Raw genomic sequence first — 14251 nt, forward strand, 5'->3', positions numbered from 1 at the left:
CACGATCCCGGGGTCCTGGGATCGAGCCCCGCCTCAGGCTCCCTGCTCAGCGAGAAGCCTGCTTCTCCCTCTCCCGCTCCCCCTGCTTGTGTTCCCTCTCTCGCTCTCTCTCTCTCTGTCAAATAAATAAATAAAATCTTTAAAAAAATAAAAAACAAAAAACAAATGCAGACAAGGGCGGGGCGCCTGGGTGCCTCAGTCGTTAAGCTCAGGTCATGACCCCGGGGTCCTGGGATGGAGCCCCGCATCGGGCTCCCTGCTCCCTCCCCCACTCCCCCTGCTTGTGTTCTCTCTCTCGCTGTGTCTCTGTCTGTCAAATAAATAAAATCTTTAAAAAAACAAAAAACAAATGCAGACAAGGGCGGGGCGCCTGAGTGGCTCAGTCGTTAAGCGTCTGCCCTGGGCTCAGGTCGTGATCCCAGGGTCCTGGGATCGAGCCCCGCATCGGGCTCCCTGCTCCGCGGGAGCCTCCTTCTCCCTCTCCCACTCCCCCTGCTCGTGTTCCCTCTCTCGCTCTCTCTCTCTCTGTCAAATAAATAAATAAAATCTTTAAAAAAATAAAAAACAAAAAACAAATGCAGACAAGGGCGGGGCGCCTGGGTGCCTCAGTCGTTAAGCTCAGGTCATGACCCCGGGGTCCTGGGATGGAGCCCCGCATCGGGCTCCCTGCTCCCTCCCCCACTCCCCCTGCTTGTGTTCTCTCTCTCGCTGTGTCTCTGTCTGTCAAATAAATAAATAAAATCTTTAAAAAAACAAAAAACAAATGCAGACAAGGGCGGGGCGCCTGAGTGGCTCAGTCGTTAAGCGTCTGCCCTGGGCTCAGGTCGTGATCCCAGGGTCCTGGGATCGAGCCCCGCATCGGGCTCCCTGCTCCGCGGGAGCCTCCTTCTCCCTCTCCCACTCCCCCTGCTTGTGTTCCCTCTCTCGCTGTGTCTCTCTCTGTCAAATAAATAAATAAAATCTTTAAAAAAATAAAAAACAAAAAACAAATGCAGACAAGGGCGGGGCGCCTGGGTGCCTCAGTCGTTAAGCTCAGGTCATGACCCCGGGGTCCTGGGATGGAGCCCCGCATCGGGCTCCCTGCTCCCTCCCCCACTCCCCCTGCTTGTGTTCTCTCTCTCGCTGTGTCTCTGTCTGTCAAATAAATAAAATCTTTAAAAAAACAAAAAACAAATGCAGACAAGGGCGGGGCGCCTGAGTGGCTCAGTCGTTAAGCGTCTGCCTTCGGCTCAGGTCACGATCCCGGGGTCCTGGGATCGAGCCCCGCCTCAAGCTCCCTGCTCAGCGAGAAGCCTGCTTCTCCCTCTCCCGCTCCCCCTGCTTGTGTTCTCTCTCTCGCTGTGTCTCTGTCTGTCAAATAAATAAAATCTTTAAAAAAACAAAAAACAAATGCAGACAAGGGCGGGGCGCCTGAGTGGCTCAGTCGTTAAGCGTCTGCCCTGGGCTCAGGTCGTGATCCCAGGGTCCTGGGATCGAGCCCCGCATCGGGCTCCCTGCTCCGCGGGAGCCTCCTTCTCCCTCTCCCACTCCCCCTGCTCGTGTTCCCTCTCTCGCTCTGTCTCTCTCTGTCAAATAAATAAATAAAATCTTTAAAAAGACAAAGAACAAAAGCAGACAAGGGCCTCGGCCCGCTGCAGCGGACGCCGCGGGGCAGGGCTGAGCAGTGCGCCCTGGAAACAAGCTTCCCGGCTCATTCCCACTGCGGCTGGAGACGCGGCCTCGAAAGCCAAGCTCCGCGGGCGTCCCGTCCCCTGGAGGCGCCTGGCAAGCGTGCCTGCCATGCGCAACTGCTGCCTTCCTATGGGGCCATCCAGACCACCCACATTCGCCCAGCCCCAGAATCTGGCGACGAGGGAGAAAGCTCTGGAAGCTCTGAAGCGCGGCGGAGTCGGGGGGCGTCTCGCCGCTCCCGGTCCCCCCCGAGCGCGCCGGAGACCCGACCGGGGCTCCCTCCCCGCGGGGCGCAGGCCCGCCGCCCTCCTCGGCCCCTCGGCACTCACACAGCGCGGGGCCCGCGCCCGCTCTCCGCCGCTCCATGGTCCTCCTCCTTCCAGGTTTGAATCTCCCGCCGCCGGGCCGCCGCCCTCACCGTCGCCGCAGCCGGACAGAACTTCCGGCCCGGGCCGCGGGGGCCGCTGGGATTTGTAGTTCCAGGCCGCGCAGGCGCCACGGCAGGAGCGCCGCCAGGGGCGGAGGAGGAGGCCCTCGGGGGCGGTGGGAGCAGCCTTCCGCTCCCCGCCCAGCGGTCTCCTGTTCCCCTAGGGCTCCTCGGCTGCCCTTGCCGCCATCATGTCCCCCTAGTGTTCCCACGAACGCCGCTCCGCCTCCTGCTAGCTTGCAGGCCCCCTTGCACTGAACTAGATGGTGCGGATGCGGAGAGAAAGCCGCATAATTAGGGGCCCCTGGCTGGGTCAGTCGGTAGAGCATGCTACTCTTGATCTGCGGGCTGTAGGTTCGAGCGCCACGTTGGGTGTAGAGATTACTGAAAAAATAAAAATAAAAAAGTCAGCATAATTAATGCCCTAAAGCCTGCTGTTCTGGAATGAATGACAGACATAAAGTCAAATACGTTGGAGGTCAGCGATATTCAGAGGGATGAGGTCACTGCTGCAAAGAGGTTAAGGGCGGTGAAGGGCAGGAAGACTTCCTAGTGGAGGTGACAGCTGATCTGGGTTGGGGAGGGAGCAAGAATTCATCAGCCTGAAGGAGAGGCATTTCGGTCAGCGAAAGAGCACGTGTGAGAGCAAGGAGGGGGTTCAGGAAATGAAAATCAGTGCAGTCGCACAGACAGACAGAGCTCAGGCAGGGAGAGGCGGGACGAGAGCCTGGAGGGGCACGGGCAGCGGGCTGAGGAGCAGCCACAGCCCAAGGACACCTTCCACATAGGTCAAGGGCAGGTTTGTATGTTAGGAGGACTCCTTTTGCAGCAGGGGCTTGGAGCAGGGTGAGGCTAGGGGCAGAGACCTACAGTAGCAGCACAAGCAAAAGACAGTCAGGTCTGAACTAGTAAAAACATGATGACACTTGCCCTAAAATTTTTTTTGCTATGTTATCTAATAGGCCTCCCCCATCCGGTATTTCTCCTTTTGCCCTCCCTCCCACCCACCAATGCCCCAGTCAAGCGGCAAAGCAGCCTAGGCTCCTAGCCTCAGGGGAGAGATTTGAAAGGGTAGAAAACCGAAAATATCCAAACCTTCAGAGGAGCAGAGGAGACTCAGGGCTGAGACAAAATGGAAGGAGATGTGGGGTTTGAAGAGGGTGGGCGTTCCCTGAGACCAGAAGGGTCTCCTTTGCTCACCATGCAGGAAAGTAGAGAGAATCTAGACTCCTGGTGACAGAGGTCCCACTCCCTGCTTTCTGGGAAGGACCTGGGCAGTCCAGGACAGGAAACAGTTGTGTAATGAGGCCCTTATGTGCAGAAACCCCCAACCCAGCCAGAAAGGAAGGACCTGGATGAGCTACCCCCCTTCTACTTGGATTGAGGGCCCCTGGGCCTGAGAGGGCCAGGTGGATTGTAAATAGGTGGCTAAGTCTTAGCATCTCATACTCCCTCCAACTTGGCCTCCACCGTGGGAGAAAGGAGGGGGCAATCCCAGCTGACTCACACTGTGTTCACCATCCAGGGCAACAGGGGCTGGAAACAGGGCCTGCGGAGATGTATTTCTCGCAAACAGGCCGCATTGGGCACCAATCCTGTCCTGCAGTGACAGGCGCTGAGTGTTCATTGTACGCTGGAGCCTCATTTAGCCTCATCTTGTTTGATCTTCGTAATACAGATGAGGGAACTGAGGCTCAGGAATGTCACACAGCTAAAAATCAGTGGGGCCAGGACACAGACTCAGAGTGCAGCTCCAGGCTTCAGTTCCCACAGCTGTGCCTCCTCCACGGCTGGGGCTGCGACACCGCAGGGATGGGTGGGTGCTCTGCGGAGAGGGCTCAGGGGCTGACCCGGCGGGCAGGGCTAAGCCCAGGAGCAGAGAGGGTCACGGACCTCCCGCCGTGCCAGCTGACAGACCGGGTTCCTGGTGGACCGGCTAACACCGGGGACAGGGGATGGGTAGATGGGGGGAGACGGGAACTTCGTGTGGACAAGCCAAGGCTAGAATCTACATTTAGAAATGACTGGTGGGAAAATAAGAGCAGCGAATGGAAGGTTCGTGGAAGTGTCTATACAGTAAGAGAGTGAAGGGCAGAGGGGTGGGGACTGTTTGCGTTCAAGGGGTGGACAGAGGGCCCAGCAAAGGAGACAGGGAAGAAATGGAGCCAGGACACAGTGGAGCCTGGAAGCCAAGTGAGGAGACAGTAGCAAGAATACATCACCTAAAGTGGGAATCAGGGGCGCCTGGGGGGCTCAGTCATTAAGCGTCTGCCTTAGGCTCAGGTCATGATCCCAGGGTCCTGGGATGGAGCCCCGCATCGGGCTCCCTGCGAGGCGGGGAGCCTACTTCTCCCCTCCCACTCCCCCTGCTTGTGTTCCCCTCTCGCTGTGTCTCTCTCTGTCAAATAAATAAAATCTTTTTTTTTAAATATTATTTATTTATTTATTTGAGAGAGAGCATGAGAGGGGGGAGGGTCAGAGGGAGAAGCAGACTCCCTGCCAAGCAGGGAGCCCGATGCGGGACTCAATCCCGGGACTCCAGGATCATGACCTGAGCCGAAGGCAGTCGCTTAACCAACTGAGCCACCCAGGTGTCCCAAATAAATAAAATCTTTAAACAAAAATGAATAAAGTGGAAATCAAACAAGCAGATGATTCAGAAACGATCCCTAGGTCATTGAGAGGTCAGCGGAACTTGGCTAGCGTAGTTTCAGTCCCTGCCCCCTCCCCAAATCTCTCCCTTTAAGGGAAGCCTGCTGAGTGGCCATGGGCTGAGCTGCCCGGCGCTGGCCAGGCTCTGGTGGTGTCCTGGAGGCCGGCCCGTGGGCAGCTGAGAAGGCCCGCCTCGGCCGTGGGCCCCGCCGGTGGCACCCAGCGCAGTATGGACCCACAGCAGGCCCTCAGCAAAGGCTGCCCAGTGCAGGGGGGCCTAGCGACTTCCCTGTAATTTTTTTTTATTATTATTTATTCATTGGAGACACAGAGACACTGAGAGAGAGAGAGCATGCGGAGGGGGAGAGGCAGAGGGAGAGGGAGAAGCAGGCTTCCTGCTGAGCAAGGAGCCTGACACGGGGCTCGATCCCAGGACCCCGGGATCATGGCCTGAGCTGAAGGCAGATGCTTAACCATCTGAGCCACCCAGGCGCCCCCTTCCTTGTAATTTTGTTTCTGGCAAAGGCCTCCTTACTTAAAAGAGACCTCTCTGCCGGCAAATGAGGACATTTGCTCTGTGCTGCAGGCCACCCTGCGTGAGTTAGCGCCGTAGGTGCCCGTCGTCCTGGGGCCTGCTCTCCTCTCATCAAGCAGAACGTGGAGGTTGTAGATCAGCAGAGCTGGGAAAAGGATTCGGGGGCCGAGAGACTCTTCTGATGACCACCAGCCTTTAACCCTGCTCCCGAATGTGAAACGTACCCCACAGAAGCACAGTGCGTAGGTGTGTGTCTGGGTGTGTGTGAAAGCGTTCACATCTAGGACCACCCAGGCCCCATTAAAGCTTGCAATCACAGTGCAGTGGAAGGAACCCCGGGCTAATTAGCCCGGAATCAGAAAACCAGGGGCCTGATCCCAGCTACACAGCTGCTCTGTGCCCTCAGGCAGGTCCCACCTGCTTTCTGAGCCCGGGCCCCTCCTCCCTAGAATGAGAGTGTGGGACAGACGATCCCTGAGGTTGTAACGGGTAACAAGCCATCACACTTTGATTCCTTGCTTTCGGTGGGAGATTGAGAGGTGTGTGCAGGGGTGAAGGGGGAAGTAGGGGGCAGGAAGGGGAATGGGATCCAGGTAACTGCCCGACCACGGTCAGTGATGCAGCACTAAGATAGGGCGCCTGAGCTGTCCATCAAAAAACTCCTAGGAGTGGAGGGCGGTGCCTGGTTGTCTAGTAACCCCAGGGCTCTGAGCTCAGAGCTTGGCGAGGTAACCCAAGCCAGAGGGACCATTCCAGAAAGCCAGCCGCAGAGAAGATCGAGGGAGGTAAGGCATCCTGTGGCTGGGGCCCCAAGGCCTGGTGGGGGTAGCTAGGAATGCCCCAGGGATGAGGGCCTTGAAGGCAAGATTCCTAGGTGTTCTTAGTTGCAGGGGGAATTTCTTTAAAAAGAGAATCACCGGGTGCCTGGGTGGCTCAGTTGGTTAAGCGACTACCTTCGGCTCAGGTCATGATCCTGGAGTCCCGGGATCGAGTCCCGCATCGGGCTCCCTGCTCGACAGGGAGTCTGCTTCTCCCTCTGACCCTCCCCCCTCTCGTGTGCTCTCTCTCATTCTCTCTCTCAAATAAATAAATAAAATCTTTAAAAAAAAAAAAATGCACTGGGTGGCTCAGTCAGTTAAGCATCTGCCTTCGGCTCAGGTCATGATCCTGGAGTCCCGGGATCGAGTCCCCCATCGGGCTCCCTGCTCGGCGGGAGGTCTGCTTCTCCCTCTGACCCTCTTCCCTCTCGTGTTCTCTGTCTCTCATTCTCTCTCTCAAATAAATAAATAAAATCTTTAATAAATAAATAAATAAATAAATAAATAAATAAATAAATAAATAAATAAAAATAAAAAGAGAATCACCTCTTCCTGCCTCTCCTAAAAAAGAGGGGGAAGGGTGAAGGAAAGGGGAGGGGCTGAGAGCCCAGGCCTGAGTCTTTGCCACCCCTTTCCCCAGCTCCTGGGAGGAGAGTTCAGGAAAAGGCTTTGCCTTTCCAGGGGAGAGATCCTAATGGGGAAAAGCATATTGGAGACTAGAGCAGGGTGCTGGGGGACCAGAACTAGCCAGCCATGGAGAAAGAGGTCCCCTGAGATAGGGCGTGGGCAGTGAATGGAGAGACAGCACCCTCCCTGCCAAGCTGACTCCTTGCCAATTCAATAGCCTGTTCAGCTCTGTGTCCCTAGTGCCCTGTGGCTCCTGGTACACAGCAGGTGCTCACCGAGTGTCTGCTCAACTGCCTTGATCTACACCTTGGCATCAGGTAGCAGGAGCACCCGTCCTTGTGAGCCGAAGGGTGTCTGTGGAACAGTGTGAAGGAGGTGATGGAGAGAGGCCCTGCATACTCTGGTCATCTGTCTGTCCATTTATTCCTTCAGTGAGGATTTTTTAAACTGTGGTAACATATATATAATATGACTTTTACTTTGCTAAGCCATTTCTAAGTGCACAGCTCAGTGGCTTTAGGGACACTTGCATCACTGGATGAACATTTGTGGGGACCTACTATGTGCCAGCCCCTTCACGCTGCTCCAGATCTAGTAGAGGAGATAGACCAGAAAGTCGGCAACCTTAACCCAGCATGGTCAGTGCTGCGAGAGACACGGGCGCAGGTTCTCTGGGAGTCCAGGAGGACCAGGAGCTTGGGGGAGCAGGCTTTCTGGAGGGCGCTCTTACTTGAACTGGGTCCCGAAGGACTAAGAATGAGCCGGGACATTGGAGTAAGGGTTGATACGGCCCCAGGAGGATTGATGAAGCAAAGTAAGATGGCAGAGAGAAGTCCTTGAGACCCTGAGGTCACAACAGGGCAGGGGTGGAGCTGAATTACGCTGGAGGGATCCTGCTTTGGAGGAAGCCAAGGGTGACATACTGACCCCTCTGCTCCCCATTGTCAGCACTATGTCTTTCTCCAACCCTGAGGATGCCCCCCAAGAGCCTGAGCCGGAGCCCTCAACCTCCAAGAAGAAAAAGAAGAGAAAGCAGCCACAACAAGAGGCCAGCATCCAAGCCCTCACCAGGGCTGGCCACGGAGCCCTACTGGCTGGCCGGAACCACGAAGCTTTGACCAGCTTCCAGAGGGCCTTCATCCTGGCCTCTGAGGCCCCACAAACTCGGGACACCCCTGTTCTCCGGGCCTGTGCCTTCAACCTGGGGGCCGCCTACGTGGAGACTGGGGACCCAGCCAGAGGCCTTGAGCTGCTCCTGCGAGCCCAACCTCAAGAGAAGGCACAGGGCGGGTGTCCTGGCGACCAGTGTTTCAACGTGGCTTTGGCCTACCAGGCCCTGGGCAAGCTGCCTCAAGCTTTGGCTTGGTACCACAGGGCCTTGGGTCACTACCGGCCACTCGGTGACCAGGGGCAAGCCCAGGCAAAAATGGGAGCCTGCTACCAGGCTCTGGGACAGCCTGAGCTAGCAGCCCGCTGTCTGCAGGAGGCCAGCCGGGCCTATGCCCAAGCAGGGCAGCCCCAGGCTGCAGCCCTGGCCGCAGGGGCTGTGGCAGGGTGCATGCTGGAGAGCGGGCGGCACGGGGTGGTTGAGGTGGTGCAGGTGCTGGAGGAGAGCCAGAGGCTTGCCGAAAGGAGCCCCGAGCGGGGACTGCTGGGTGAGGCCCTTGGGCAGAGGAGGCGTGGGGTGTGGGAACATTCAGACCAGGTGATGCTCTGAGAGGTGGGGTGCAGGCAGAGGCTGCTCTGAGGGCAGGGGAGAGGGGTGGAGGACCCCAGGAGAGTGGGACAGGGGCTATACCAATCAGCATCACCCAGCATCTGACCTGGCTACTGGTGACCCTGGCCATGCCCTCCAGGGCAGCTCTATAACGACCTCGGCCTGAGCTACTCCCAGCTCCGACTGTTCCCGCTAGCAGCAGAGGCCTTCCTGCGGGCCCTGCCCCTGTGCCGGGGGCCAGGAGAGGAGGCCACAGTGCTGAGAAACCTCGGGGAGGCCCACAGTGCCCTCGGCAACTATCAGGAAGCCCGGGACTTTCACCAGAAGGCCGCTGACCTGCACGGTGGGTACCAGGGCCTGGGGAATGGGATAGGGACTCACAGGGGCTCCAGCTGGGGCTCAAGGCGGAAGAGTGGACAGACCTTTAGGACAGGGTATGGGGCCGGGAAGCCTAGAACCAGGGGGTGAGGGCTGGGGGTGCAGGAGAGGGGTAGGCAGACAGGACAGGGGGGTGAGGGCCCGGAGGCCGAGGCCTGGGGTTGGGAAGGCGGCAGTGGGCAGTGGGAAGAGCCCCAGCCGGGAGAGCAGGCCTCCTCCGACTGAATGGTTGTGTGATATTCAGCGAGTGGTGTCGGCTTTCCGAGCTTCAGTTTCCACCCAGGTAAGAAGGGAGCCACTGATACCTGCCCTGCCTGCCTCACCAGGTTGTCGCATGGCTCCAGCCAGCCGTGGGTGGGGGTGGGGGTGGGGGTGGGGGAGATGCATTCACGCCCAAACTCAGGCCTGAGGAGAGGCTGGTTATCGAGAGCTGAGGTCTCCGGGGTGCATCTGGAGGCGTGCTGGGGCGGAGCACCAGGACTCCTGGGCGCCCGCCCTGGTTGCTGGGGGACGCCTCAGCAGCCAAGGTCCCCTCTGTCATCAGGCTCTGTGGGGCAGCGGCGGGAGCAGGGCCGGAGCTTCGGCAGCCTAGCATTTGCACTGAGCCAGCTGGGGGACCACAGAGCAGCCCGAGACAGCTACCTGCATGCCCTGCAGGCTGCCCGGGACACCGGTGAGGGCTTAGCAGGTGGCTTGGCAAGGGGGCCAGGCCGAGGGTCCCGGGGACTGGTGGCGAGACCTCTGGAAGGGAGGGTCAGCGGTGCGGGGACCCATGAGAGGACCTCCCGGGCTCCCTTCCCCAGGGGACACGAAGGGGCAGTGGCAGGCCTGCGAGGGGCTGGGGGCTGCGGCAGCCAGACTGGGGCAGCACGACCAGGCCTTGCGGTACTATAAGGAAGCTCTGGCCCGGAGTCAGGTGAGACCCCCCCATCCCAGAACCTAACTCTTCCTACTACGCTTCGTCTGCTGACCGTCCTGCCTCTTCTCCTTGCCATCCGTCCACTCACCAAACGCGCATCGGGCACACTGTGAGCTAGGTCCCAGGACACTGCTGTGAGGAAGAGCTTGTCTCTTCACGGTTCTGGGCAGGTGGTAACAGGATCCTGGCAAGGGTGCGGGGATGGGGTAGAAAAGAAAGGAAGACAAAGCCCCCTTCCCTCTTCCCTCTCCAGTTTCTTGCTTCCCCAATCCCAGAGGACTGCGTAGCCCAGACCTTCCCCATCCCCCCATTATCCACCCTCTCCCCAGAAGGAGCCAGACTCTGTGCGGGATCGGCTGGTGGCCAAGCTGGCAGACGCCATGAGGACCCACTTGGCCCAGGCTGGGCTTGTCCCCACGTACACCCTGGTGAGGTGACCCCTCAGACAGGGAGCTTGGGGTGCAGAGAGGTGACCCCGAGAAGGAGGTGGTGGCAAGCAGAGCTGACCCCTCAGGGATGCTGCACTGGCCCGTGTGTTCATCTGCCCCGGAGCCCGCGTAGGGGACACAGATCACTTTTCCCAGGACACCTGGGGGTGGGGAGGTGGGCAGGGGATTCTGGCCTGTCTCCCAGCACTAGGCTGTGCCAGGCCTTTGCCTGGGTGGTAACAAGCCCAGCAGTTGAGCACAGAGATGCAATCAGGAATGCTGAGCCCTACTGCCCGGAGGAGGCGGAAACCGGCCAGTCCTTGGCTGCAGTTCTCCAAAAGGCCACAGGGTGGGGGCAGTGCTCCAGCGAGGTTCCCCTTCTGGCTGCCCTGGCTGGGGGCGCTTCTCCGTGGGTCTCCACTGCCCCTCCCTCTCTGGCTCCCCCCAACCTCTCTCTGCCTCCCAGCCTCCCTGCAGGTCCTGTGTCTCACACCCTGAGATACCTTCAGGCAACCAACCTCCCACCTAGGAATTAAAATTATACTTTAATATTTATTCTACTTATTTAATGGGGTTTATGTCTTCTCTTAAAGACCAGGACACTGTATTTATAATTTGTGAGCAAAATTAAATTAATCTGGTCCGAGCAGAGGACTGGCAGCCACCAACTTTCTGGGACTTTGCCCGTGGAGACCCCAGGCAGGTGGGGTGGAGGCCGGGCTCTGGCCAGGCCTGAGAGTCGGGAGCCTGGTTCTGACTTGAGAGTCACTAGCAGAATCCTCACCACGGATTTCCACTCTCAGATGGGTGGCACGCCCCAGGCTGCCCATAGCACGTCTGTGTCTCTGTGGGGCCGTGGCCTGTGCAGAGAACGCACACTCGCGGATACACCCCTAGCCGGTTCCCTTTGCTCCCCACCATTCCCAGACTTCGGCGCTGGGGAGGCCCCAGGCTCCAGGTGCAGCCAGGCCCCCAGCCAGGGCGGGAAGGGGCAGAGCAGAAGTGCTGCACAGGTGAGTGGGGCGGGGCTGGGGCTCCAGGGTTGCGGGGGGACACACTGGAGGTGTGCAGCCACCGGGTGGGGGGGTTGGGGCCTGCACGTACCCCAGGGAGGAGGGGCTGGCCCAGTGCCGCTCTGCCCCCTGCTCCCCGCCCCTCTAGGTCTTCGGGTGGGTGGGAAGAAGAAGAGTGCGTGGAGGGCCAGGAGGAGAGAGAGGACCAGCCACCACCCGATGTCCCCGTGGAGTCTTGGGCACAGAGACTGGAGTGTGAGTGGGAGCAGGCCGACCCCAACTGTGCATCTCCTCCCTGAAAATGGGAGCGCTCCCCCAACACCTTCCGTTCCCAGAGGCCCCTGCCCTGGTCTGCCACTGAGGCCGACCAGTCCTCTCCCCTGTCCCGTTCATGTCTCGAGACCCTGGCCAGTTTCCCTGAACCCTTCCACCGTCACCTCTCCTCCTGGCTTGCGTGGCTTTCTTAGCCTCTAGAACTGTGCATCTTAGAGCACCAAGTTTTATTGAAAGCCTACTGCCAGGTGCTGGGTGCTGATCTTGCCCTAGCTCACTGTTTACCAGCTCCCCCGAGACTTCAACCTCTGGGGGCAGAGCCCCTGGCTACTTGCTATACGGACTGGAATTCCCTGTTTGGTTTATAGTGTGTTTGCCTCCAGGCAGCAGAGAGTTGCAGTTAAACACTTGTCCTGAACAGACTGTTGGCTTTGGTGCAACCTCCGTGTCAACGACCAGGGCACGCATCCCAGCACCCACCGTCCTTGCTCTTCTCCCAAGCTTTCTCTTTCCACCATGTGATTCTTGGTGCAGAGAGGCCTGTGATAAATGTGCCTGTCTCTCTCCATCCAGGTCCAGGACCTGGGGCCCATCTCCTGCTTGGAGGCCAAGGCCCCCTCCAAATGGAGCAGCCTGGCATTCTGGTACCCAGTGGCCCCCAAGCCAATAGGTGGGTCCCTGGGGGAGGGGAAGAGGCCTGGAGAATGGATAAAAGGAGTAGGAGAGGATGTGGCTTTGGATGGTTTTAATGGAACACGATCATGATCACCGTTCAAACCGGGGCAAGATGTGGTCCAGTGCTTGTGGGTCTAGTGTTTGGAGTCTCTCTGTGTTTGGCCTTGAACAATATGAACAATGCTCACCCAGCTCTGGAAGCCTGGGGCGTCCCCTGTCTCCTGCACAGCCTGACTGGAGGCCTCCCAGAGAGGGAGAATCCTGCTGAACTGAACAGGGTCAGGGGTGGGAGCGTGTGCTCAAGCCTCCCTCTCCTGCCCTGGGGCCCAGCAGCCGAGATGCGGGCCAGGGGGGTCAAAAGGACCTTCAGCGAGATCAGGCTGCCCTCTGCTCTCTCCCCAGCCACCCCACGGGCAAGCCCCTCCCTGCCTCCCACAGGTCGTCCAGATGGCCCAGGGAAACCCCCTGCAGAAACCCTCAGAGGAGACCCACGGAGTCTGGCTTCTGTGTGATAACGTGACCCCACTCTGCTGGCCCTGAATGTGGCCTCTGTGTGACCCCCCCCAACACACAAACATTAGGGGTTTCTGGGATCAAGCCTCTTCCCGGTTGTTCAGGGCCCTATGGACACAGAATGGAACACCACCGGCACGTGGGGTCCTGTGTCCGCTGAACAGGGCCTTTGCAGTCTGGGCGCTGAGGTGTTCAGTTTGCTCCTTGTTGGCAGTTTTGGACTCAACAGGCAAAAGAAAAAAGGGAAACCAGACAGTGAATTTCCCCTTCTTCCTTCTGGATCCAGACCTCATGATTGCTGAGGCCCTTTCCAGTTCTAAAAGCTGTGACATCTTGGTCAGGAGGCTGCTGTCACGGACTGTCTCCAGACCTCCATCTTCTCGAAGAGGAAATGGGGATCTAAACTACAGAGGACAGGGCGCCTGGGTGGCTCAGTTGGTTGGGCGACTGCCTTCGGCTCAGGTCATGATCCTGGAGTCCCAGGGTCGAGTCCCGCATCAGGCTCCTTGCTCAGCGGGGAGTCTGCTTCTCCCATTGACCCTCCCCCCTCTCATGCTCTCTCTCTCATTCTCTCTCGGATAGATAAATAAAATCTTTAAAAATAAAAAAAATTAAAAAAAATAAACTACAGAGGACACATCTTAGCCCACTGACGGACTCCACCGCCTCCATGACAGTCGCGGGTTGGGGGGGCAGCTCAGGCCTGTCGGACGCCACATTTTGTAAGATGTGCTAATCACTCAGCACACACCACACTCTGCTCTGAGCGCTTCCCAAGTGTTTTCTCCTGCAGTCCTCACGGCAGATGAGCCCCTTTCACAGCCGAGGAAACGAGTGTGTCCTCCCCGGCCACACAACTACTAAGTGGGGAAGCCGGGATTCAAACCCGGGCAGGGAGCACCTTCTAGAATGCCGTACAGTCCTGCTACCCCACTTACACTAATGCTTACCAGGAGTCGATTGTGTTGGTACCAAATGTGCTTATGCTGGGTGTACGCGTTCTTGTAACTCGTGATTTGATTAAATATTACATAAATTGATGAACTAAGTGTGAAAACAGGCACTGTTTGTATGAAAACGAAGTTGAATCCTTGGAAGTCTTGATTAAGGTGAGTCAATTCAAAAACTGTTGAATTAGATGTGAGCAAGGCGATTATCACATTTTGGGGCAAAATAGTAAAAATCTAGATGAATTTTTGCACTTGGATTGCTTCAAACACGCCATTAACTGTTCCACCTCAAGGAAGCAAACTGGACATTGCAGGTGGCCCGTAATGAGGTTCATGAGGAAGGATGGAGAGCTCCAGCCCCGGGCTCAAGGAGAAGACCCTGGCCGCACTTTGACAGATGGCAAACGGATGCATTTTTAAGTTGAAATAAAATAGCCCATTCCCCATAGTAGAAGAGGGCTTCCACTCCACTGTGAACCACTTCAGCCTGAGATCTTGAGGACCTAGCACGTGCCGAGCATGCAACTGGCAGCCCGGGACGCAGCCGCTCACCTTCCTTATTAGCATCTTGTCAGGCATTCAAGATGTCTTGACTGGGATGCAGGCTCACCCGCTGCAAGAGAGGCAACGCACCCCTGCCTTTAAGCTCCTCTCT

The 14251-nt window shown here is 57.7% G+C and overlaps 2 protein-coding genes across 10 annotated transcripts in view; one reads left to right on the forward strand and one right to left on the reverse strand.

Moving 5' to 3' along the window:
• Positions 1-2268, reverse strand: part of IQGAP3 (IQ motif containing GTPase activating protein 3) — a 37368-nt gene extending 35100 nt beyond the window's left edge. For 6 of the 9 annotated variants that reach the window (XR_010412134.1, XR_010412135.1, XR_010412136.1 and 3 more), the window contains exon 1: positions 2001-2267. Coding sequence is in view for 4 of the 9 variants with exons in the window: in XM_064593739.1 (XP_064449809.1) it covers positions 2001-2037 (37 nt within the window). In the remaining 5 variants the exon portion in view is untranslated. Of the gene's footprint in view, positions 1-2000 lie in introns of all 9 variants that reach the window. The other 3 variants (XR_010412133.1, XR_010412132.1, XM_064593738.1) reach the window with 2 other exon arrangements.
• A 2430-nt stretch (positions 2269-4698) lies between these two features.
• On the forward strand, positions 4699-13038 carry TTC24 (tetratricopeptide repeat domain 24). The gene is made up of 10 exons (XM_045876040.2): positions 4699-6070; positions 7679-8385; positions 8587-8790; positions 9370-9498; positions 9629-9741; positions 10074-10172; positions 11100-11185; positions 11334-11440; positions 11870-12128; positions 12536-13038. The coding sequence occupies exons 2-10, from the start codon at positions 7683-7685 to the stop codon at positions 12651-12653; spliced, it is 1818 nt and encodes a 605-aa protein (XP_045731996.2). The 5' UTR covers positions 4699-6070; positions 7679-7682; the 3' UTR covers positions 12654-13038.
• The last annotated feature ends 1213 nt before the right edge of the window (positions 13039-14251 follow it).

Source organism: Mirounga angustirostris, unplaced genomic scaffold (assembly GCF_029215605.1).
Source record: "Mirounga angustirostris isolate CCGP_5_RB_7025 unplaced genomic scaffold, mMirAng1.0.hap1 SCAF_6, whole genome shotgun sequence".
NCBI lineage: Eukaryota > Metazoa > Chordata > Mammalia > Carnivora > Phocidae > Mirounga > Mirounga angustirostris.

Excerpts from the sequence above, each read along its gene's own strand:
- TTC24 (XM_045876040.2), top strand. The coding sequence starts at position 7,683 with ATGTCTTTCTCCAACCCTGAGGATGCCCCCCAAGAGCCTGAGCCGGAG. Across the intron at positions 9,499-9,628 it reads GCAGGCTGCCCGGGACACCG|GGGACACGAAGGGGCAGTGG; the intron begins GTGAGGGCTTAG and ends TCCCTTCCCCAG. Across the intron at positions 10,173-11,099 it reads TTGTCCCCACGTACACCCTG|ACTTCGGCGCTGGGGAGGCC; the intron begins GTGAGGTGACCC and ends CACCATTCCCAG.